The sequence below is a fragment of the Rhopalosiphum maidis genome, chromosome 2, assembly GCF_003676215.2.
Source record: "Rhopalosiphum maidis isolate BTI-1 chromosome 2, ASM367621v3, whole genome shotgun sequence".
NCBI classification, from domain to species: domain Eukaryota; kingdom Metazoa; phylum Arthropoda; class Insecta; order Hemiptera; family Aphididae; genus Rhopalosiphum; species Rhopalosiphum maidis.
In genome coordinates this window covers 13,997,534-14,023,755 of record NC_040878.1, presented here as the reverse complement: position 1 = coordinate 14,023,755, position 26,222 = coordinate 13,997,534, and the positions used below count along the sequence as shown (strand labels likewise).

Below are 26,222 nucleotides of genomic sequence, written 5' to 3'. Positions count from 1 at the left end.
GATACGCTTTTATATGTAGGTACCTATGTATATGCCATATCGCCATGACCTTATAATGTAACAGTATTTTGGTTAAAACAATATATATATACTATTGTGAATATTTCTCGTTACATTATAGTATAAAATGTAGTTAAATTTTGTTGAAAAAATATTAAAACAACGGTGAAATTACTCTAAATGTACGAAGGTATAATACTATTATTCATAATGTGTTTTGTTTCTGATTAGACTTAATTAATTACGTATGAAACATCGTAGTGTGAAAATTACATCGGAGAATTTTCTAATTAACATATATACATTTCCATAATGTAGTTGGTTATTTAATTACATTATTTGTCATCGAGTTTTATAAAAAAAAAAGTAAATGTATTTGATACCACAAAATAATTTAAAAAAATTTAGTTATACAAGTAATAACTATAATAGGTAGTAAATATAGGTGTACTTATACATATACATAAAATATGTACGTCCAATTTGTATCTACCTAAATACCGATTTCGCATCAAATAGTGTTACAAAAATATGTAAATAGGTAAATAGGTATACAATCGGATTTGATCAAAGTTTGTTAAATAATAGATAGTATTAATATTTAATAGTACCTAGGTACTTTCTAAAAGGAACATGGGTGCGATCAAAAATCATATACCTACAATCTACATCAATGCCATTCATTGACCATCAAAACTAGCAAAGTCATTATGGTCATATGCGACATAAAATATAGATAGGTAAGTAGATAATAATAATTTCTAATGTCATCATGGAATTTAGAGATGATATTTTTTTTATGAATATGAATTCAATTAGGGTGGAGAGTATAATTTGTGTATTAACATGTTTTGTAATTACTAGAATATTTCGTTTCTATTGATATGCAAATATTATTATCTTTATGATGTTTACGTTCATTTTGACTATGATCCTTTGAAACGTCTTGGAATTCTTTTCAAAACGCTCACTCGTCACTTACTACGTCACTACGATGTTATGTTAAAAAGCAATTAAATTACCATGTCATAATGTCATAAAAAGGTCAAATGATACCAATTAGTTGTTTAAATATTAAGCTAAATTACTAAAGTTATCCATAGGGGTGGCTGATTTTGTTTGTAGTTCGGTTTTATGGTGAAAGAGACAAAAGTTAAACTCATGGTGAGGGAGGCATGGCAGGGTTTGCTCTTACATTTTTGAACGCTATAAAACCGAAACCATAGTCTTACATTATACTCGTATATTTACGATAAAGAGTTAAGGGCAACGTTGAATTGAAAACACAAATTTCGCTTACACATGGGTATATAGGTAGTATAACTTTAAAATAAATTATGTAAATTATGTTTTTGCCTACCGTAAGAATAATGACAAAAGCCGTATGGTTTTATCTGTTTAAGTAATTATTTTAAAAAATATATTCACAACTCTTTATGTGTATCAGTGTATGTGTATGTCTTACAAATGTTCAGTTAAATAATCTCGTAAAAAAATCGATATGGATAACACATAGATAATAAATAATAATGTAATTATATATATTGGGTAACACATGGGACTCGTTAAAATAACATGTTAAACATAAAAAAAAAAATCACTTTCGTACATCGTTTCCCACGTTTACTTACGTTACACCGATTAAATAACCATATATACATCGATTTAATAAATAAATAGTCACACATTTACAATAATATTTTGTGGTATGTTCTTGGATATAAACATATAGATAAAAAATGTTTATGCTACAAAAAAAATAATAAATAAAAATAACATTCTACAAAACTAAAAAAATACATGATACAATATATCAATAGGACAATAGTAATAATAGTAATAATTAATAGTTCAATTAATAAACGTATATGACGAATAACGGGTAGGTATATACTCACTAATATCTTATTATTCATTATTATATATTATTATACATAACGTGTATACTGTACAGGTATGTATAAGATAAGTCTATGTCGTATTTATTATAAATAATAATACCTATTTACATTACAATAATATATTATATCATAACATTAAATTATTATAGTGAGATCATCCGATGTCATGGCGTGCTTTCAGGGTGGGGTTGGTGGTAGTGGAGGGGATGTTTTTGACTACACTCGGGGACGTACAGATCGGGAACCGTATTATGTACATATCGCTATAATCCGCATAATAACTCTTATTATTGTAGTCTCGCGATTGGGTTAGACACCATCTATAGGCTTAAACCCGCGGCCCAATCCGCACGCACGTTATGTACGCATACAGATGGATTAATATGACGGGGCTGAGAGGTAGCGGTTTGTTAGAGGTAACGGTGCGTAGAATATGATATCGTGTACGAATGCCTATGTACAATAGGCGCAAAACATCTAAAACTATTATAGTGGGTCTAAGCGTCAGAGACGTTTTGGAGGAGTCGTGGGTATCCATATTATATCCGATATCTCTATAGTCAATCGAATCGATAAAATCATTGATTTAAATCCATTATAGGTGGGTAGGTATATGATATTATTCACGCAGTACAAATTATTTGTACACGCTCATACGTAATGATACAGTTAGGTATGATAATATTATTTATTCAAAACAGTTTCTTCGTCAAGTACTACCTAGCTACATCTCTTCCGGTCTTCGCGGAATAAACTATAGTTCATCAAGTCCGACAGCCTATCTACGACCCATTCCGGTAGGTGCTCGAGGTTTTTAATTATTTTTGGTATAATCACTGCAGGGTTCGGGGTGCTATATGTTATAGGTATAGAATAAGTGGGTATATTAGGTATATAGGTAGTATTAAATCTAGGCACCCTTCACATCCGTGCGATTCGCGCCAGTATAAACCACCGTACACGCTTCGTCCTGCAACTGAACGGTTCACAGACCTGTATGTACGTTCCCCCGTCGTATGAACACGATATTACGTACTATATACTTTACGTTAGGTACCGTGCGGCTAACGACGATCGGCTGTACAGGTAAAACGTCATAAATTATATAATATCATTCGATAGAACACTCGTTACAATAATAATAATAATAACAACAACGACGACGTGTTCTCTATGCGGTCGTGACGGTCGTGTCGGGGTTGGAGTGTGCGGATATGGGGCGGCGGGACGGGGAGGACGGTCGGGCGTCGTCGTCGGCACCCCGTCACCAACACTCGTTGGTGGCCGACGACGACACGATCGCGGTGGCCGGCAGCTCGACCACGGACGCCGAACTGCCGGGCTGCAGCGTCGAGTTGTAGTGGCCGTTGCTGGGCGTCCGGGCGCCGCCCTTGCTGGCGTTGTCCAGCAGCTCCCTGTGCATGGCCCGCCGGCGCTTCGATATGAACCACAGCCGGGCGAAACACTTGCGGAAGTTCTCGGACAGCACGCCGTACAGGATGGGGTTGACGACCGTGTTGAGGAGCGCGAACAGCAGGCCCATGATGAAGTGGTGCGACCGCAGGAAGTAGCCCGTGTCCTCCGTGTCCCGGCTGCCGTCCACGTAGATCAGGCACATCACGACGGTGATCGGCAGCCACATCACCAGCACCACGATCACGTTGATCAGCAGCACGCGCACCACGCGCACGTGTTTCCTGTACCGGAGCTCTTCGTGCCGCACCAACACCTGTAACGTCACGTCATCCGATTAGATAATGTTACGTAATGATGAAAATACGAACTGTGAAATATAACACCGGAACATTATAATATTATTATTGGCCAGCCGGTCACGTGGTACCCGCGGCGACCGATGCCCGTAGATGTGACCACATCCAGAAATACGTAAGCTGTATAGGTATGGACTTTCGAGTAACAACAATCGTTCGGGTGGTTTTGACCAAATAAAAAAACCGCCGGTTTTTCGCGAGTCTATCGTGTTCGACAAAAAGTAACCTACGACACGTCTCGTTGAATCTATCGCATGACAATTTTATGAAACATCGGTTACACGCTCTGCGGACTTACCACGAGGTTCGTCCGTTGTAGGCCTTTCATTTTATTTTATACACAATAGCAGACATGTGTTTGTTAATAAATTAAAGCTGATCCGGTACGGAATTTCCCGTGACAAATAAATAACGTCAGTGGATTACCCTGGCTTGAACTCCGTAAAATGTAAGCTATGTATATATTTTTAACTTAATAACGATTTGGGTGGTTTTGACGAAATATAGTTGTAAAATTATATACGTATAACCATAATAGTTGAAACAGATATCAATGTAAGCCACTTTTTAAAATCGGCCCGAGCGCGAGGTGCACGTCGTCCGGCGTAGGATTACTTAGTGAACGGGACAAATTTCAGAACCATGACTGCGATGGATTCGGCGTTGAACAGATATCAATATTGCCTTTTATTAATATATATACATTAAACACCTAAATTAGGCATTGTATTAGTAACGGTAGCGAAATAAAAGCGATACATAATATACTTCCCACCAGTGTCCCTTTTTCAAATTTCGAATCGTAATGCGTTTAAATATAAATTACAGCCCCAAGTCTCTATTTTTATTGTGAATATTAATTAGTATTGTTTTTACTTTCTGAAAAGAATCATTTCCAGTAGAAATAATGTTAAAATTGTACGTGTACAAAAAAAAACTAAAAATAAATATTATGAATTCTAATAAATATAGAATATCATATTAGTTCTGAAATATTTGTATTAATTTTTTCCCGGGAGACTTAAGGTTTTCCATTGACTCATAAAGTAAACAAAAAAAAATCATTTCAAATCATATTATAAATTACATTATAACTTTAGTTTGAAATAACAAATAAACGAGATAATGATTAATAATTATATTGATTAAATTCTTATTTTACAACACATGTGTAACTTTAAGCAAATAACACAAATTCTGAAATTAAAGCCATAAAATATAACGTGTTATCTAATATTAATGGATATCTACAAATTGTACAAATTTCAACAAAAAAGTATATCTGTAGTAATGTTCACCATCTCACGTTGGACAAAACTACAAAAGATACGTACCTAATTTGTTCGAACCTTGGTTTTAAATGCATAACGCGTGCACTGCATAATATTGTATACAGACGGGTTTTTTAAAAAACGATTTGTCCTCTATTTTGATTAGTACTCGAAATTTTAAATATTGAATAATATTATTTATACTGAACTGCTTTTCTATGATATATTGTACTGTAAAAAAATAAATCGATTTCTTAAGAGAATATTTTTCTAAAAATGTAAGATTACTACTTAGATATCTGTATAATAATATCAAACAGATAGTTTTTTTTGTAGCTTGTTGCGTGCGAATGTTCAGAGTATTACCATATTTTTAAAATCGGAAGAAACACTGATTTTTTTATGTAATTAAACTATAGTCATCGCTAGTATACAAATATTATATTTATTGAAATATTTTTAAAAAAAATTTTATTTTTTTTATAGATAATTATGAGTTGCTTTGTATAAAAATAAATTTTAAGAATACTATTAGTTACACATTGAAATACGATTGGAAAAATATAATTTTAACTAAATTATACAAGCATTTTAAACTTGATGACATATTGATATATTATTATACCTACGCACCATATTATAGAATGTACCTATTTCTATCGTCAATTTGAGAAACTCATGTTTTCCTATTATTGCTAGTTCGATTAATAACTGATGGTTCAAACTTTTGATGAAAATCCAATAGACTTCATAAATTACCAAGTAACAAGGAATTTCTGAATCGATATTATATTATGGATATCAAAAATTCATAAACTATTTGCCGCGGGGATTTCGAGTAGCTCTTTTAAATTTTCAATATTATTTGAGGTAATTTTTTTATTTCCAAACGATTGTCACCGGATAAAGATTCTCACTCGTCTGTCAAGTTACGCAAGTGCCTTTAACACGAGTATTCTATTCATTAATGTAATGTATTTAACGTATTTCTTGGACAAGAACCTAGACTTTAAAACTGTTGATGTTTTTTTTTTGTTGCCTAGTGACTTGCATTCAATTTATTTCGAATGTCTATGTCGAGTGATTTCGTGTTATTTACTCGTTCATACACTAATGATGAATTATAAAAAACAACCTCAATACCTACTATAAATAAATTCAGCAAAAATATATTATTAATTATTTGATACGATTTTAATTTTTTTTATCCCTATTAATAATAATATTTAACTAACAAATTACTAATGAGTCTACGATATTCATGGTATAAATAGTTTATTATTTGATATTTGTAACTATTATAATTTATAAGTATACTCAAACGCTACGATAAACAAAAAAAAAAAAAATGTAACTATGTCACTCAAACATAAAATCAAAATAAAACGTGAACAGTTATAATTTATGGATACATTCATATTATATATTTATTTAATAACTTATTTTCATTATATTGGTATGTAAAATTATATATAATTATAATAAATTTTTGACAAATCATAGAAAAACATTTTTACGGCGTTTATAGTAATTATTTACATACTGTGAAATCCAGTTTACAATCATTTGTAATTAATTTGAAAACTATTGACGACAATTTGTAGCCTATCGGATAAATTGGTGGAGCGGACTTCTCTATCATGCCGCCATCTCCGCCCTTAATACTCATTTTTCATACGTAATATTTTATTATTGGATTCAAATTTAACACATTATTGATTACTGTGACGAATTACTATATACAGCAGACTAATATTCCCTTTATTTAAAAAAAAATTTAATTGCATTTCGTTTTTTATTTGTAATATAAATTGTGTTTAATAAATGATATCAATTTTAGATTGATAATAATTTAAAATCTAGTTCCTTTTGTATTATATTAATATTAATTAATATTTTTCTCAGTAAATTGTATTATAAGTTTTCTCATACAAAATGAGAAACAACAATAGCGTAAAAAAAAAATGAAATTCACTATTTTTATAGAACTATTAGAATTTGTTTAACATATTTTTTTGAACGTTTTTGTTTTATTATTAAATTTTAATTAAAAATCTATCTAACATAAAATTTAATCAAGTCCATAAAATATAAAATGTAATTACTAGGTTATCTATTTACAATTTTTTTTTTTATAATACATGGGATGTACCTAAATAGATTAATATTCAGCAAATACACTTATTGTAAATAGTTTTATAACTTGTATATTTCTATAATAAATTAATATTATATATTTTTTTTTATAATTTTGTATTTAATTAGGCACTTAGCGGTAAAAATATATGATCGAATACTCAAAACCTGATTCAGTCATAAGTTTATAATAGCCATTAAAATGTTTGATAAAAGGATGAAGGATATTTTAAACGTATATAGGTGTAAGAAAAACAGAAAATGAGTACGTGCATATGGTACAATATAGAATCTTAATATACCTATACATACTTAATACCTACCTAACTTAACCTAATTAATGCAGGTGTATTCGAAAGAACTCTCACGATTTTTATCAGCCATATGACACGACGTGTACAACTGTAAAACTCTAATAAGAAGAAAAATAACATTTAAAATACAAAATTCTGAACATTAAGTTCTTATTGTCCTTCGTAGTTTCATGTATATTTTTATGACGAATATAGTTATGATATACGTTGTACGTAATCGTATATACCATCTGCTAACCTGCTGTGGTATGTCTACAGGCATTATACGTAAAGGGATCGAACAAAGATTTTTCTGTTTTTCAATTAATAATAGGTAAGTAATTACAGTTGAGTACTCCCGTGGTTTTTTATTAACGTGATTTTATAAAAGCACTAAAAAACTGGATAATGGATTCAACAAATATATATTTTCATCTAATACAGATTATTTGTTATTAGTTTATTAATATTACTATATAAGTAGGTTAGAGTCGAAATGTATTATAAAATATAGAATCATGTTAGTGGAAAACATTCAATCGATCATATTTTTTTAAAAATCTTTATTTGCGATTAGTTTCTAATTGCTATATTATATTTGTATCATGTTTGAATACTTTTATATATACGGTCAGAAATTGTCTGTGGGTTGTAGTGGATAGAAGCATAAATTTTTTTATAAATCCTAAATATAACTATATTTATTTAAAACATAGACGATAATTTATACATATTAATATATTATAATATTATATTATATGTCTATACTCTATGTACGTATATTGTATCTTATATAAGTCATAGACCTTATACCTCATATATAACTATAAAATATGAGGTATATAGTATAATTATAAAGTACTCACAGATAATATTTATAAGTAGACTGAGAGATAGTATCCATTATTTACATATTTTTATATTAAAACGCCAAAATAGGTATATTTTATGCTTTTTTAAATAATTATAGGAATGTTTTAAGAAAATGTATATGTATATATAATGAATAGTATTCATAGTACCCAGTACCTATATAAAATCTTGTATAATACATACATTAATACCTATAAATTTATACAGAATGATTATTTTTACAATAATTATAATAAGATATAATTATTTTGATAAAAAATTAAAGTTTTTGGAAATATTATATATTAAAACAAAAGTTTGGTTATCTTGGTTACCAAAAAGTTAAACTGTTTTTGCTAAGAATTATTTTTCATGACATTCAACGATTTTTTATAGAATTCAAATTAAACACATTCATTACAATACAAATCGTACTCAATGAAGATTGAAGATTGAACAGGTACTCTCGACTTATACTGTACAACAGAGCGGTTACTTACTTTTCTTTTTCAAATATTTTTTATTATTACAATTTTTAAATAATTACACTTTTGAATGATAATTGACAATGTCGATGAATACAATTTTAATTTAATATTCTGGCAGAATATTTTTCTGAGGATTTAAATGTATAAAAATTAAATTTCGGACGAGTATATATTTATGTGCAGTTAACATTGAATTACCTAGTTATTAGTAAGTATTTACAATTTAAATTAGCGAAGTGGCGTGGCACAGGGTTACCTAGTGTTGTCTACTACTACGCCCACTTTAACTTATAAAGTAAATGTTAATTAATTTTAGTTGAATAATTGATTTTGAAACTTTTTTCAAATCAAGTTTTAAGTTATTTTAAAATTTGCAGACTTGCAGATCTTGTACAACATCGCATAATAATATAAACAATCATAAACTAAGTGTCTATATATATATATATATATATATATATATATATATATATATATATGATAATTATTACAATATAATGATCATAATTATACCTACAATTAACCCGGTCAGATGTAGACCGACAACGCGCGTTGCCATCTCGACCAGATTACCAGGAAAAAATCAGTTTCTGTGTACTTTCAATAATATAATTGAACAAGATATTTACGGGAAACACAATAACCATGACGCGGTTGCTACCCATAACCACAGCATTAGAATCGGGTTTGGGGGCTACACGTGTGAAAGAGCCACGCGCTCGTGGTATATCTACTCTCCACCACGTGTGCTTAATAATATATTAATATATTAACATATTGCTTGATGCCTGTCGGTACGATACAATAGTTATTATATTATACACTTTATCGCGTCCAAAAATAATAATTGTTACACGCGTGAATTCAGACTTTTGAGCTCCGACGATAGTGTGTTATATGCATTTATATTATGTAATATTGTAATATGTACTAATACACAATGTACGAAATTCTTAATTTAAAAGTAGACTACAAGACGTATATAATGGCTGAGACGCGAATATAATGCCGTTTGTATCCAATTGTTGCGCACTGCGTGACAAGTGAACGAGGGAGGGAAATAAAATTACTTTTTTTTTTTAAGTATTAATATATATTTCCAACTGGATATTATCAATTCAGTACTGCTAATAACGAGCGACGATACATATCGTACGCGTATGTATATAATTTGGGACTCACGCATGACGCAGAGAGACCCCACACTCCACAACCACGCAGTCATTTTGGCAAGTCGATCCGGTACACGGGCTTAGTGGTGAATGATTGTGCAACGCAACAATATACCTACGTATTACGTGTTCAATATTATTTTCGTAGAATATAATATATAATGTGTATATCTAATTAGGTATTTATACTATAATATATGCGTACGCTCATGTCAATTGGCAGTGGACACCGGTAGCGACGTACAATTAAAATATAAACGTGTTAGCAATGGTAAAATAGTGGCGAGAGAGAGAGAGAGAGAGAGAGAGAGAGAGAGAGAGAGTTCGATCGGAGTTTTTGTTGAGCGGTCATAAATTAAATTGTAATATTTTTTTTTTGGTATGAATAATGTAGTAATATCGCGATTTTTTTAAAATAATATTATTATATATCGTGTAGTTTAACGCTATTTCACGCAAAGACACTATAGATAATAAGGGTTTTAAGCCCTTAGGCCCTTAAGGGTTATAAATTATTAAAAATCTTACATTCCTACGTAACATTTTTTTATCACGGAACATTTTTGAATCTTGATCCATTCAAATTTTGAGTTTTTTTTTTAATATGATATACTTACGTAAAATCTAGAGTAATTATTACAATACTTTATATTTATTCAACAAAATGTAATTTGTAATGTTATGTTTAATTTTTTTCTATTCTGAATAGCAATTCAAATTTTTAATTTCACATTCCTAGGCAGTATATTATCTTAGAAATGTAAGATCTGACCATGCATATATTATTTTTTTTAAATATTGAAATATTATAATTATTTTTTATAAAAATTTAAAATTTAATTAGACAGAGTGAAATGGTAAGCGATATTTCGCGTAATTTGTGATAAATTACTCCTGTTATATTTTATAAACTAAATGTATAAAACTTATATTAATAAAAATATTTTATATTGAATAGGTATAATTATCTGCTTTAGCCAATAACAAATAAGGGCAATACATAATATATTCATATGTATTGGATACTTATACTTTCCAAAAAGGGTAAATACTTTTTAAAAAAATGAGTGCTTACTATTATTATTTAAAATAAATAAGAATCACAATTCAATAATGTATATTTTATTAATTATGTACCTATATATATGTACCTACGCACCTGGTCGAAATTACGATGTTTTCTTCTTCTATTTATAAGAAATAAAATGCTATAAATAAATCGAATGTTTTGAAATGAAAGATTTCCAATAGATATTTAAACTATTTATAATAATATTTGTGTGCTGAATCTATTGAAGTACTTGTAAAATCCGGTCGCTATATTTCATATCATTTTCGAATGCAGTTAGACAGTAAAAAGAATAATGATTTTGTATGCAACCGGAGGGCCGGATGTTGTAGGTTGAGGAAATAATATATCGTATACGTATCGCAGTGATTAAAAAATATTAGGTATATACAGTACATACTCACCGGAAATCCATTTAACGTAAAATACTGTTATGAGTGTATTTTAAAACCTATTAACGCTTTTGGAAAAATATTTGTCATGTATTGTATTAAAGTGTTAAAAAACAAAATGTTTCTAAAAAAATGATATTGTTTACTGTTTGTTTGTCGTTATCATTAATACATTTTTTTAAATGATAAATGCTTCTTGATTCTTTACTTCAAAAAATATTTTTCGGAATAGTTTGATTAATAAAAATCTAATTTTGAATTAGGAGTTTATGAGTTATGATTACCTAGTTAGATTTTTAAGTTTTAACGAATTGAGTGGTACAGGGATACCCTGCAAAATATTGTGTGTAGCGACTTAGTGTTTTCTGAAATAATGAATCTATATTTATGTTAAATGGTTCACCTTATATATAGATACACGGTAATATTGCTAGAAATAAATTATAAGTCTACCACGTGTAGCCCGTGTAAGTACATGTTATTTTTTCTGAAACATGAGATTTAATTTCGTAATCCTATCATTCAATTCGTTCACAGACAGAGTAATTGCTAATAATTATTATTTTACGATCACGTGTGACGTCATGTCACGATGACCTATGTGGTGTAACGGGGCAACTGTATAGCCACCTCTGGGTGCTTCCGTCATCATTACCTGTTTACTGGTGTAAACGTGTAGTGAGTCATTATACAGTGTCACAATATTTTGTTTCATTTGTGTGCGGTGAGGTAGGGGAAGGTGATGCTAATTTTTTACATTAATATTTCCTTTGAATTTTTCGTATGTATTACAAGCACTACTCAATACAACTATTGCACGCATATAGGTAAATATTATAAAAATAAAATTACATAATACTTAAATTATACATCGATAATATAAAAGAATACAAATTTAATATTTCAGTCACGACCACAGTAGTTTCCTGTAACATTTTAGTTTATATATATATATACTCACACACTTATGACTAAAGGGTAAACATAAGTTTTGCTATTCTGTGCTAAAGTATTTGCTCGGAATTTGGCAATATTTGACAGTATTTTGTTAAAAACTGTTGTTACTACAATTTGTATTTCCTATTTACTGTTTATATTAAAAAAAAACCGTTTTTTATTTTATGTTTTCACCTTTATTTTTAAGTTTAAAACTATACACGATAATTTATTTCCGTAAAATAATATGTTTTCTCGTAATTCTAAGCTACTGTTATGCCATATATTGCATATATTTAGAAATATAATATTTTAAAATAAGTCATGAGCATTTTTAAATATTGTGACATTTTACACGCTTATAATTTACTTCAAAATTAATATACCGAAAAAACACAGAATATTATACTCTTACCTTTACCTTTATGTTTAATAATAGGTAAATCTACTATAATATTAGAACTAACGAAGCTAAATAATATAATTGATTACTGTAAATTTGATATTATGTTATATACATTTGTGAGATAGACTAGATAGAGACAACATGCGGAAGAGACGTCTTCTTAAAGTACTCGTATACCTACTTATCAGTTAGATATATAGGAAAACATTCGAGTTACTTAGTAAATTTTATTATATTTATGTGAGTAATTTTCTAAAATTAATTTTAAATTAAAATAATAAATAAATATATGTTATCGGAGCAAAAACAATTACGGGGATATCACTATGTAGTTTTGAAATTACTATGCAGCTGCATTACAATTTGTGCGTAACCAATTGAGACGCATATGCCTATTTAAATAAAATTATATTAGTTTGTGTTGTGTCATTGGTCGTATACTGTGGCTATTATTTTAACAGACGTACAGTATAGCAATCGCTCTGTTTTTGATCGATTGTAATTTGTAGTTTACCATTGTTAACAGTCAAATCGTTATAATGTTCACTATCGTCGAAGTCTCTAATTAATGAGTAATTCTCTAGTGAGTTAAGACATTTTTTGAATATACGAACGGAAAGATTACATTCTACTGCCACTTATCTCGACTACTACCGTGGGCTATAAATTAGTACACAATGTTAAATAACACAAACATTTTAAGTTCGTATTTTGATTCTTATACGTTGTGATTTTCAGAAAAATTATCTGTTAAATAATTTACAGTTGAAGGGAGAAGATTATTTGAAAAATATAAGCTTGTATCTCCACTAAATACTACTTAAGTAGTACAACAATTTTTAGCGATTAAAAAATATAGTCAAAAGTACGTATATTAACGATTCCAAAATTCAGATTGTATATCTTATTTTAATAACTGCACTATTAAAGATAAACAAGGGAGTGAGCATTCTTGACGAATCACGCTTTGTATATAATTTATATTGAAAATGCAATTTTTGAATTCTTTTAAGTAAGCTTATTAGTTATTTTCTTTTATTATTTATATTTCCCAATAGGTACTGGTAAAATCAATATAACCTATATATACTTGAAATTTTTAAACTTATAGTTGTTTTTACTTTTAGTAATCTATCTTATTTACGTTTTGCACAATTATTTTTTTTATAATGACAAAAGTTATACAATTATATTGGTAAATGAGTGTTGGATATTATGCAGATAAAATAAATGATATTCAATATTGTATAATAAAATATACAAAAGTATACGTATAATACTAAGTTGTATATAGGAAGCATTAAAGAAGTTCTTGTAGCCGCGGGTACAAATAGTTAGATGTTTTATTCATCTTGACTCCGCTGTGCGCCACGGGATTTAATAATTTAAAAATATATCATGTTGAACATTTTCAAATTACAGGACTCGTATGATATCATCATGGTATTTTTAATTATATATTCTATTTTTGAATACATTTTTCTTTGATTATTATGTAATATATATATATATATATATATATTATTGTTTTAATGATTAGGATGCCGATGATTACTAAAATTATTGAAAATAGTTTTTTAAATTTTTCTCATAGAACATATTTACACACTATATTTTGTTCTATATTATAATATATTAAAAACCCAAAGCCGATTTTACTAAATAGTTTTGAATTTTCCAACCGTTTTAGTAAAAATTGCCAATGGTAGAATATTGCAAAGAAATGCTAAGAAGTCTTCGTTAAATAAAAAAAAAAATAAATTTTGGTATACTATCTTTAAATCAATCTAATATAATATAAAACGACAGTATTATAAATAAAACGCATATGTGAATCATGAACATATTTTGTTTTCACGTTAATATTTCCAAAAGGACATTGCAGTATTTTTGTGATTATGGGTGACTAGTAGTTACTCTTAGAAAATCTATATTTAACATTTATTTTATGGACCACCTATATGTTACAAATTTATTACCATTTCTAAACCAATAATATTTATATCTATTTTTAGAGTCTTGGAACATAAAATTCTAACACCTCGAACGAGTGAAGTATTACGAGTATTTATGCGTACAGTATACACTGAAGGTGAATTAAATGAGTAATGCTGGATCAATAGTGTTCGAAATAACACAATAAATGGCTGTGTAGAGGAATAAATGAACGAGAACTATAACACAATCTAAAAAAAATGTCTAGTCGATTAAATAATATTGATTATATTTTTTAATTGAAATAAGCTTAACAGTAAAAAAAAAAAAAATGATACATCAATAATGAAATACTTAATTGTTGAAACTCGACTATTATTTTTAAATGTTTATTCATACGAATACGTCTGTTTTTTGTATAATTTTCTGCTCAGTACAAAATTACAGTACAATTATAAACGATCAAAAGGTCTACTGTAATAAAATGTATAAAAATTGTCTCGTTTGTCAAGTAATATATATATCGTATATACCTATAAATACTATTCGTCTGATGACGTTGTAGCATTCCGTTTTAATTATCGATGAGCGAGTGTGATATTGCAGCGTTCAATTATATATGTACATTAATATTTAATATATGTAGTACTATACATTTTACTCGTGTAATTATACCAAATACTACTCATTGTAGATGATGACGGTTTCTAGTCATTGAATCGAACACTGATTTTTTTTTCAAATTACCTAGTTTCATTGGAAAAATATGTCTGTAGACTTAAATTGAAAGAAGAAAAATTAAATATGAAAAAGATCCCCTCTCAAAAGTATAAAACGTATGCAAAATAATACAAATCGTCGTTAAGATATTAAAATATAATATTCTATTTACCGTAAGTACTACGTGTTATACATAAAAATAATCGTCTACAGAAAATAAAAAAGGCGTTAATTCCTAATATCTAGCGTCCGTTAAGAATAACGAACATCACACTATAGCTGACTAGTAATAAAAATAAAAGGTTTTACTCGTCGTCTGGAAGGCACGGCATTGGACGGAACCAGAATTTAGTTCATTTGCAGTTCAGAGTTCAAACGTCATGCACTACACAAGAGCAGTCTACGAATCAGCCAACATTAATGAAATCGAATAGGTACACCGTCACACTGTTGTTATCAATGAAATCATCGGTAATCGTATATCACCATTATCGCAATACGCACAATGATTTCGTGCATTGAAGACACAGCACAGTTGACGAACCGACGACGTACGTAAAATTGCAGTTCTTATAGTTGAAGCCGTCGGATAGGACGACAGAGAGTGGGTGCCCCCGAGAAAGAGGGGGCACGGAGTCTGGCGATAAGTCACCAACGCGCGTTTTCCGGCATCCCGCGGTGTGATGAGTTCACGTGTGTCGCGTTACACCGGGGGTCAGCCGAACGGCGCTCGCGCGCCTTTTACAAAGCGGTACCGGAGTGGACAACCGAGTGCTGCCTTACCGACTGCTTGATGGACACGAAACGTCATGGATAACGGTATATAGTCAAAGGTTAGAGCGAGAGTGTACTGCATCGCGCGTACAAAGGTATGGCGACAGACGGTATTAAAGTTGGCGGGCGGCGACGGAACAGCCGGCGAAGGAGCCGGACAACAACGACATACAACCAACGGTCAACATGTCTTTGAATGCAGTGACACGGCGGTACTGAACGGGTTCCATATATATGTCGTAAACCATATGGAAAATTAGTTTTTTTGCAAAAAGACTAGGCTCTTTGCAATGGGGTAGCCCGTTTGCGAACTACTTATCATTTTTCCAAACAGCCTGTTGATTTTCAGGCTCATTGCATACAGACTAACAGCAGTTAGGCCTTTTAAGAACTATAATCATTTTATGGTAAAAATAATTTTAATTATTTTATTTCAAGGGTTATTGACGATAACACAGTACAATATATGCTACATTATTATTCATTACTTATTAGTAATAAGTTTTACTTATCAGTTTTGTACAGTTGTTGAATATTTGACTAGTTGTTTGGTTGTTATCATATTATATTGATGTGCAAAATGTATTATAAATAATATTACATTCAATTACCATTATATAAAATTCTATTTTTGTATAAACTTTTTTAAGATGTCATATCTACTTGTTCTTAAAAGGCCTAACTGCTGTTAGTCTGTATGCAATGAGCCTAGTCTTTTTGCAAAAAAATTAATTTTCCATATGGCCTGCGACACACACATATATATCCTGACTGCAGCCGTTATGGTGACGATATATTATATATTTATTATGTATCAAAATACTGTGGTGACATCACTGATATCGGGTTACGGACTATGTGTGATATGAACGTCAATACGTCATTGATAACAACATTAGTAATAAGCACAACGGGACAATTACAAGGTGACCGGCCGGCGTTTGCATCACCGGCAAAGACGCGCGATTTCGATGTGATGCGTCGTCCGGTAATAGTGAATTTGACGGGCCACCGGTATTCATAACGAAACTGATGTGCCACCAATAACACACGAGGTTGATATGTGTGACGGCAATGAAAATTACGTACCAAGACGTTAGACGAATGGTGAATCGTAGGGAGGCCGTACATTTTACGCACTAAAATGACATACGGTTTTGAGTGTACCAAACACTCGTCACTCGGTCTACACTAATTAATTTTTAATCATATGTATATCATTTATTTTTTCAATATATATATAATAAAAATTTTAAACGATCATAATCTTCAAAAGACTTAACATTCTCAGTGAAGATATTCTTAACATAATGGCTAAGACTTCGCGAAAATTAGATTTACTATTGTAATTTTTTCTTTACATCAATGTATATACTTGAAAAAAGTAGGTATAGCTAGTTTTCATAAAAAAATTTCGTATGTTTATTAAAAAAAAAGTTCTACTTTTCTATGACTGATTTTCAAAAACACCCCCAAAACTTTTTTCTTCGTACGTCTCTGAATACTGTACATAATTTACAGTATTTGATTATTTTATGGTTATGGGATTTGGGCTAGTGAGACGAAATTTGTCAAATGCTACTGTAGTAGCAGCACTGTAGCAGTATAATAAATTCAACAAAAACCTACACAGATAGGTATGTACAAAGTAAATGATAATATTACTTATATTATACCTATATGTAATATTATTTTTTCCACGAGGTAAACGATTGCTAAAAGTATATTGAAATATAGAAAAATGTCTTTATATATTATTTTGAAATACACTCTTCATCCTTTTTATTGTAAGTTCTAAGTTCTAGTCAAATCATTAGTTTTGGGGAGGAAGCTGAGCCCCCAAGTCCCACCCTATTTGCGCCTAAAATGTCTAGATTAATTTTACTAAATTATTTTTAATTTTTTACTTTTTCATTATTATTATTATTATTATTATTTCTATTAGCGATTATTCTTTGATTTTTCTCGAAATAAGTTTATTTATTGTTAATAAATATCGATTATTGGTTGATGATCTGACAGGAGCTAGGGGGTTCCATCGATTGCGGGGCCCTAGGCACGTGCCCAAAATGCCCAATGGGAAAGAAGTGCCTGACGATGCCAGGAACGATTGCCGATAGAAGTAGCAAACACGCGTTTAGACACACCGATATGCAAATAAACTCCGCGACGATGCACAAACCATGAATTCGGGTTCACAGCTACGTCGTCTGTCGTATGGCGTTCCCCTTGTATGGTATTCCGATTGGCCGTTTTAATCGTGGTATCATTCACTAACCACGATCTACCGCGAGTTGGCCGAGATCAAAACTTTTTTTTAGACGGCGCACGTCACGACAGACGACGAGGCTGTGCGTCCGGCTCGACTTTACACCTAACCTGACCGGCACGATACGTATTATCGTTACCGTATACCACGGTGTACCAAAGATATACCGACGGTACGTCGTATATCGTGACGCGAAGACCTAACCGTATGTGCGTGTACGTACCTGCGGCGTGGAACCGTTGGTGGGCGGCGACAGGCTGTTCCGGGACGCAGTGTGGACGGCGGCGGACCGATGCGAGACGGAGTGCTCGATCCGCCGTCGGGTCTTGTTCAACTTGTGGAATATCCGCTGGTAGTGGTAGACGAACAGCGACAGCGGCAGGATGCAGGACAGCGACACCACGGACACGGTGAACACGATGGACATCTTGAACGTGTCGTTCTTGGGGAACACCAGCGTGCACACGTTCACCGCGGTGCCGCCCATCACGGCCTGCTCGTGGAACCAGAACGGCACTGGCATGAACACCGCCAGCGCGATCAGCCACGTGAGCACGGTGAGCACGGTGGCACGGCGGGGCGTCAGCTGCGAACGGTATGGCGGCACGACGATGCACCGGTGCCGGTCCATGCTGATCAGCGTCAGCGTCCACAGCAGCACGAAACCGCAAACGAACTGCGAAAACGACGAAAAAGTCACGTTAAAATTATCTCGAAACAATCGCGATCGCGATATTATATAATATCATGTTTAATCTGTCGGACTTTAACGGTCAGTGCTATTTTATTTTTAGAGATCCGTTATCATCTACCAGAGCACGTGTCGACTTCGTTAATTGTAGCTGATCTGACAAACCTTATACTGGGTATAAGTAGAAAATTATTTGCTATTTTTCGCGATTTTAATTGTCTATATTATTTTTTTTTATATTACTTAATCAGAGTTAAAATATTTTGAAAGTTATTCCATTTATAGAAAGTCGAGGTAAGATACTTGGTAAAAATTGTTGTCATACTATTCGCTTGACAATATTTTATTTTTTTGGATTTGCTTAAATTAACATGAAACTAAAACACGTCAATTATAACACATAAATTAATTTAAGATCTGTGTTGTATGAACAGCTTCAAGAATAGCTCGTTATACAAGATGATTAAAAAAATATTGTGTTCCTACTTTTTCAACTAGGTAAGTAGTATTTTTTTAGAAGGTCTTCCCTAGAATTCAACCTTGGATTTGCCACTGATAACAACCAATGTTTGTGTCGTTATGACCGGTCTAAAATTGTCGGTTGCAGTCACCATAGTTAAACCAGGTACATTCAATTTCATTGACTCAGTAACATTATGGTTATGTTTGCAGATATGCTCGAGGTCGCGATCTCTTTGAATTGAACTGTACATTTAAATTGAAATATTTGTCACGTTTAGTGACGACGTGAGGCCCTTGTTTTCTATGGAATATGCATGAATTGGTGAATCGGTATATAGGGATCGGCAATTTGTGGCCAAATCATTATATTATTATTATTATTATTAAATAATTCAAACTATATTATAAACTAAAATTGAAATTGCAACATGCCTCAATAGTATACACTACATACCTATAATATAATTAATAAGAATTAATATTAAAATATTTTACAGCGTAAGTTCCATTTGGAAATTATTATTACGTTTTGCATGGTATAGAAAACCTATATCGTGTAATAATTAGTAGGGGTATATTATACTATATTGTATACTGAACTAGATTATTTTTTAATGAGCTATACTTCTCTTTTATTGATTTTATAAATAAATTATGATAATATTTGAAAAAAAAACGTACATTCTATAAAATAGGTATAGTATTAAATAAATTTTAATTTTAAAAACTTTGCGTCTACTTATACAAATAATATAATATATTCATAAAAAGTTTTTAAATATATATGTGACACTTGAATTTATTCTATTTACCCTCGATTTATGATCGCCCAATAGCTATATATGATTATAAATTTATCATTTATAATCTTTCGCAATCAATTTGATGTGAAATAATAAAACATATTATATTCTTAACGATATAAAAAACTATATATATATATATATAATACGATGTTCTAATTTTTAATTTTAATTTTAATTTCGTATTCCACGCAATAAACAATAGAATTATGTATTATTAGATATAAGACGATTATTTTACTACTACAGATATTTTCCTTTGAACTAAAATCTTTTAGTATTTTATTTTACATTTAAAATTTGTACAATTACTTATTAAACACACACATATATATTTATATTATATATGTATATTTATCAGCTTCATTTGTGTTATTCTATATTTTATAATAAATTTGTATCTGTCATTCAGATAAAATATTAAAATATGTTACATGAATTATAATATTATTGTTTAGTATTATTTGAGCTAGAAAAATTAAATATAATTATAGTAACTTATCGTATGGTAGGACGCTAGGACATCGGTCGATGATAAAATAATTGTTATTATTCGTGTATTTTAAATGTTGTTTATGGTGTAATATTACGGAAAAGTATATTGATTATTGATTCGATATCTTGATGTTTTAATAATTACAAGATGTAGTTGTTACAACTGCTATATTACTTATATTATTTATTAAATCAAAGTTGACATGAATATGAAATATGCACTGTATAGAGTGGAAAGAGTTTTAATTACGTCACATTAATTACCTAATTATAATATTATCCAGATTACCAATCGTTAATTGTTCTACTGATTTTATTTTATTTGGCCTTGAGGATCTGTAACCGGATAATAATACCTTTAAGTCATTGGGTGACAATGTGATGGAAAATGTTTTTTTATATTTGAGAATGAATAATTGCTTTAGGACGACAATATTTTTACATTAAGTCGACCGATTTGAGACTTACGAGAAGAACACTCGCTCACAACAATATAATATTGTTCTGAAATCGAAAACTGTTCTTATGTTTTGTAAAATAATTAAAATTTATCGTAGAAGTTGACAAGGTATAACCATTATAACCTAATAATCAAAAAGTATTAAATACTGTGATATGTACTAATAAAGTTGTCGGATAGCATATTCTGAGTGATTTTAGATAAAAAAAAAAAAAAAAAACGATAGCATTTTTATTATATTGTTATTATTTATTATATTATTATAGTAATATATTACATTGTATAAGTGTGCACAGCACTCGCAAAATAATGAATTGGCTCGATAACAACAAATAAATATTAAAAACATAGTTGAAAAATAAACCGTTGTGTTGTTTTCGGCAATTGTTAAACTCAGAGAAGTAGTACCTATGATATTAAACATGAATGCTATTATGATTATTATATTATAAGTAAAAACAAACAAGACGACGACAATAGAGCGTGGGATAAGAGAGAGAGAGAAAAAACGACTTACAAGTAAATTATTAGTAATATAAAATAAATTAAAAACATATTGAGCTTAAGCCCTAAGGTGTATATTCCTACTTCCCGCTAGTTTATCTTATATTATTATGAACTTTAAGCTACGAAACAACACGACTCATAAATTATTAGTATAATAAATATATTAATATTCGTATAGTATAATATGGTATACAAACTTATCTCAAGCGTTGAGTACCTATGTAGGTAAATATATTGCACACGCGGAAGGCACTGCTACTATATCGTGTACCTACATTTTATAATATACGTGGCGCTCCAAGAGTTTAAATCAATAGATAAAAGAGTTTAAGTTAATAAGCTTTTAATTTCTTTTAAACTTATACAAATTATGATATTTTTTATTTGGTCACCATAAAGCTTAATAACAAAAAATAATTATTATATAAAAAACAAAATTAACTCAATGTACAATGTAGGCAATTATTATGAATTTAACAAAATGTACAAAAACCATTATATACCTACGTGTGTATATACGTTTGTTGATTAATTATTGTTCTTAAATTATTTTTTAGATATGAACGTGAGTGTTTATTCATATAAAGTTTATAATATATTAATTAAGTATCTACTATTTTACAATAATATTTATATAATAATAATATTATATTTAATAATGAATAATAATTTTAGTTAATGCATTAAGTTATGATACGTTTTTAGTATACAATATTATTATAATAGGTACACCAAATGTTCACAAACTTCGATTGTTGACATTATTTAATTATTATGCATTGACGTGGCATCGTTTAAAAATACAAAAACTGTCGATGCGCACGATTATGAGGTTCTAACCACAATACCCTTCCCCTGTACAGTGCACGTCAATAATGATTATACATTGTATTTTAAATTTTGAGTGACAAAATTGGTGGATATTGCAAAGGATCTTTACTTAATCTCCTCCATTTTTGACGTACACTAAATGCGAAATACACTGCATAATATATATTATAATTTTAAAATACATTTATGTTTAGTGAATACGTTATGTTAGCCAATATATTTGAATGGTTACGTTCAGTGATTTTTATTTAAGCTATAAATAATGAGTTGGAATAACCATCCGCATCAGACCATCAGAGCATAATAATATAAAATATAATAACATGCATCATGCGTCACTTTGATGTTTCAAGTCACAGCTGTGATAGAGAAATTACTAATTTGTCACATTATTATACATTTCGGCGAATTCCTTTTAGATGGTTTGGTAATTACAGAAGTAATTGTATTTGAAAATATTACTACTACGTTTCGTTTATACATATATTATCTATATTAGGTAAAATACATATTATGGTATTTAGGTAAAAAAAAAAGTATTTTCAAGTACTTAGGTGATATTCGTATCATGGTATTGTTGACTAATAATTAATTTTTTATTTGTTAGGTACTAACAATATAATACAATAATAATTTTAACCCAAATTTTGGTGTTAGAGAATTCAAGTTACATAAAAAAATAATAAATACTTACAAAGGGTACATACTTCAAATACCTAACAATATAAATATGTTAGCATACATATAAGTGTAGACATTTTATTTAATTTTTTACTTTTCATCATCAAAAGAAATTAGTGAATTAAATAAAAATACAAGAAAAATAAAATAATAAAATATATTTTCCATTCAAAACATACATTTTATGTATTTATTAAATAAGACATTATATTATTTATTTAATGTAATATGAAAAATTAAATCCAAATAATATAATCAATATTATAGCTAATTAGTATATATAAATGTATTAAATATGGTACCTGACTAAGTTCTTTGCAATATAATTTTTATTAGAAAATATTATTTATTTCGTTAATTAAAGGGTAAATAGATACTGTACGAGGCCCGTCTATTCAATCATAAGTTAAAACTATATAAAAATTTCACAAGTTATTAATTTATTATTTATTTAAAAATATATAATTTTAATATTAACAGTAATTTTTAACGACGACAATTAATAAACTTTTAACGGTAAGTGGATATTTTTTTTTTTCATTGACCTCGAAACTCGGAAGCAAGGATAAAATATATTAACAAAATAATGATAATATTGGTTGGCGAGTTGTGAAACTACATTAACGATACAGGTAAACAAAATAATAATTATGTAATAATTAGTCTAGACATTTTTTACAAGTAAGATTGTAAAATCCATATTTAATTTTCAATTAGGAAAGTTATTTTTGTCAGAGAATCATAAATATATAATAATAATAATCAAATCGTATTCTTTTTTCTTAAGTAAATAGACAATAGTTGTTAAAATCAACAAGTATTATATTATATTGAATTTATGTCGTTTTATATAAATTTCCAATAACGTATTATTTTTACAATTAACGATATAACTATAAAAGTACTCCGAAATGTATTAAATTGTTCGACCTCGTGCATATATAATATGTAAACTTGAAATGAATGCAACTAATGCAAGTAATATACATTTTATGATATAATAATTGATCAATTTGATTTATATCAACTGCACGAGTAGTGTGAATAATGTAATTCACATCAAATATTATGTATTATATCAAATGTTAACATTTTATACATTACTCAATCGATTAAATACTTAAGTTATTATTTGTATTGAGCCTAAATATATTACTACACTACTACAGTATATTGTATTGTATACAATATTAATAATCATAAACAAAGTTTAAATTCATAATGAAGAAGCTGATTTTTCGTTTCTGGTATATCATAATAACTAATAAATACACATGTATATGTGCAACGTTTTACTTGAGCAGTTGAATTACATAACTACGTATACCTATACGTAGGTATACGTATTTTTGTGATGCATTTTTTATGCTTGTAGTAACTCATAAAAGATGGCTGTGACCAAAACTTGATCTTTGCAATCGAAATAATACACGTGTTAGTAGTGTGGTAACAATGCAATATTATTTAGGAAAAGTGTAGGTGGCAACATTTATATTTAGATATAATAAACTCGTAAACATTATTGATACATTTTTTTTTCTTTCGTAAAAATTATTTTATTGTTTTGTTATTTTTTCAACTTGATAATAAAATAATAAAAGCAAAAATTAACTTTATCTTAAATATATTACAAGTGATATAACAAGTTGGTAACCGTTTCGTGTGTAAGTTCACAGTGCACTGTAAGATGATACTATTATATGCATGTAACTTGTATATTACCAGCTTCACTAGAGAAACAAATGAGTGTATACGAGTAAGGATATATTAAAGGTACAGCTAAAAGTTTCAAAATTCAAATTAATCTATATCTTTTATCATAAATAATATTAATAATATTAATAATAATAATAATAATAATAATACAATAAGATAACAACGTATAGAGTGTGCAGTGTGCAGGTATAACAATACGTCAATACCACAGCTGCAGCGAATGCGTCACGAGATCGGTCCGAATACGATATCATCGCTCAGAAACTATTCCTCATTAGTTTCAAGTTTCGCGATTGTTTTTAATATGATATCATACACGGTCATAGAATTAAAATAAAAGTATCCTATATTATTCTGTAGTGTACGCATATGTATTATACATATATATTATAAGAACACAATCCATTGGTCGTACATTCGTTCAATTTATAATATTACATTGATTTATAGAACATAATAATATACAAAACGTCGCGTCCTACGCGCACTTGAAACTCAAATCACGACAAAAACAACTTTTCACCCATGGTCAACCGCGCTTTGATTCAATCCAATTCGGGTTATAGATAAAATACGTATTTTATATTTATATGTATAGTTTTGAGTAGACGTTATACTACACTATTATCTGTAGCAGGTGCGGCCATGCCATCACAAGCGAGAGACGTTTTAATTTTTTTAGATAAATATTGTGGTTTGTTTAAGGTTAGAACTATATATTTATATAATAATATAAGGATACTTACATAAATATGTAGGTGGAAATACAACTATTGATACTATACTTCAGCTCGGACAAGTTGTCAGGAGTTTGATGTAATTTTATTTATTTGTTTATTTGAATTGTTTTCATGGGTGTGAATCCAGTTGTGAATACATTGATCACGAATAATAAATTCGATCAAACGTTAGGAAATAAATAAAGAACTGATAATACATATGAAGTCTGGATTAATTGTTTTTTTAAAACTATTCAGAGTATAAAATAAATCGTTCTAAAATGTATGGTTGTTGGAATACGATTGAAAATTTTGAATATTACGTTAGGTAAAAGTAGAAGAGCGCATAATAGTTTCACATAAACTGAGAAATTAGTTTAAACTATACGTAAAAGTGAATAAAATACGAAAAGCTTTAACAAGTTGTATAATATACACTATTACACTATAAATGCATGTGATATAAAAATG

General features: G+C 29.5%; 1 protein-coding gene across 2 annotated transcripts in view; it reads right to left on the bottom strand.

Annotated features, from left to right (window-relative positions):
• Positions 1 to 1,412: 1,412 nt before the first annotated feature.
• LOC113552082 (kappa-type opioid receptor-like) overlaps positions 1,413 to 26,222 on the bottom strand; it is a 46,467-nt gene continuing 21,657 nt past the window's right edge. The window contains exons 2-3 of one of the 2 annotated variants that reach the window (XM_026954761.1): positions 18,610 to 19,062; positions 1,413 to 3,630 (exon numbers count right to left, since the gene is read on the bottom strand). In XM_026954761.1, the coding sequence (XP_026810562.1) occupies positions 3,032 to 3,630; positions 18,610 to 19,062 (1,052 nt within the window). In that variant the 3' untranslated portion in view covers positions 1,413 to 3,031. The remainder of the gene's footprint in view (positions 3,631 to 18,609; positions 19,063 to 26,222) is intronic. The other variant, XM_026954762.1, reaches the window with a different exon arrangement.